The sequence below is a fragment of the Aplysia californica genome, unplaced genomic scaffold, assembly GCF_000002075.1.
Source record: "Aplysia californica isolate F4 #8 unplaced genomic scaffold, AplCal3.0 scaffold00279, whole genome shotgun sequence".
Lineage (NCBI taxonomy): Eukaryota > Metazoa > Mollusca > Gastropoda > Aplysiida > Aplysiidae > Aplysia > Aplysia californica.
In genome coordinates this window covers 522,813-524,227 of record NW_004797549.1, presented here as the reverse complement: position 1 = coordinate 524,227, position 1,415 = coordinate 522,813, and the positions used below count along the sequence as shown (strand labels likewise).

The 1,415-nt window shown below is 43.3% G+C and overlaps 1 protein-coding gene across 1 annotated transcript in view; it reads left to right on the top strand.

Annotated features, from left to right (window-relative positions):
• The window catches only part of LOC101863910, a gene marked incomplete in the record, with an annotated part of 280,465 nt that overhangs the window by 265,991 nt on the left and 13,059 nt on the right, over positions 1-1,415 (top strand). The window contains 1 exon segment of the mRNA XM_005101353.3: positions 757-935. Within this exon segment, the coding sequence (XP_005101410.2) occupies positions 757-935 (179 nt within the window).

The window sequence follows — 1,415 nt, the reverse complement described above, 5'->3', positions numbered from 1 at the left end:
CAGAGTAAGCCTAATTCCCTGTTTGGACTTCTCTTTTCACATCCACCCCTTGGCGCTCGTATGACCTTATGCAGTTGCGAGCACCGTAAAACCTTACTAAAACTTTTTTAAAACTGAAAATGACCCAATCTGTTCAGGGGTAGAAATTGATCTACTGCACAAAGGGAAGAGATCACTGTTCAGTTATTGTTCAAATGTACACCTGTGATATTTACTTTGGTGCATCTTCTCTGCCTTTGTTTCTTCCTGACTTTGTTTTCGTCTCTCTTCATAATGTTTCACTTTATTAATTTTGGAATAAAAAATGTTACTGTGGTTGTAAAAGGTCGCAGGTCTTTCTAAAATGAATGTTCCTATTTCTTGGCATGATGACCTTAACCAGATCTACATGTACTGTGTAGTGTAAGACTCCACCATATACCATTTAACCCTATCTGTACGCCCTGGGATAATTTTGTATCCCCGGGGTTGTATTTTTCACATTTTAGAATACTGCTAGTACGAAGATCTCTTTGAAACTTTCAGTATTTCTCAAAAAATCATTTTGACAGACTACTCTGCAAAGCGTACGGTTCAGATTAACGAGTAAATTTCCTCTTTGGAAAGTGGTGGCACAGAGTTCCCTAAGTCGTATGGGTACGATAATAAAACACGACGTACGGATAGGGTTAAAAGTGATATATTACTGAGTCTTACACTTTGTAGTCGAAATAAAGACTGCTTTTTTTACACCTTTTTTTCTTTTTTAACTCTCAGGAAAATTTTTGATGGGTCCGACCCGAGGAGTGGATATCTACACACCACGCATCGACCTTACCAAGCCGCACTGTATGCGCTTCCACTACCACATGCGAGGGGAGGTACAGCAGGGCATGCGTGTCTCCGCCCACAAGATACAGCTGCTGGTCTGGGTCGGCAAGTGGATTGTGGAGGAGGTTTGTTCATGGCTTATGGATTGGGTTGGGGTTTTTTTTTAAGAAAAATTTCTTCAAGGCATTTAAGGTTTTGTTTCTGTCTTGTTTTGAGATAGAGAGGGTGGGGGGAGGAGAGAGTGAGTTACAGAGAGACGGAGAGAGAAAGGGAGGGGGGGAGAGAGAGAAACAGAGAGAGACAGAGGGAGGAGAGAGAGAGAGAGAGAGAGAGAGAGAGAGAGAGAGAGAGAGAGAGAGAGAGAGAGACACAGAGACAGGGACAGAAACGGAGAGCAACTCTATAGGTTGAACGCCCTTGCAATATTTGAAAGGATAGATCTATTTAACAGGAGGCGGGACCTCCGAGTTTAGCGTCCGTCCCCGACAGGAAGGAGTGAGATGGGAAAATACATGTACGTGTAGAAACATGTCTGTCTTTCTCAAGGACACATCGCCGGGCAGGAAGAGAGAGACTCAGAGAGAGACTCAGAGAGAGAGAGAGAG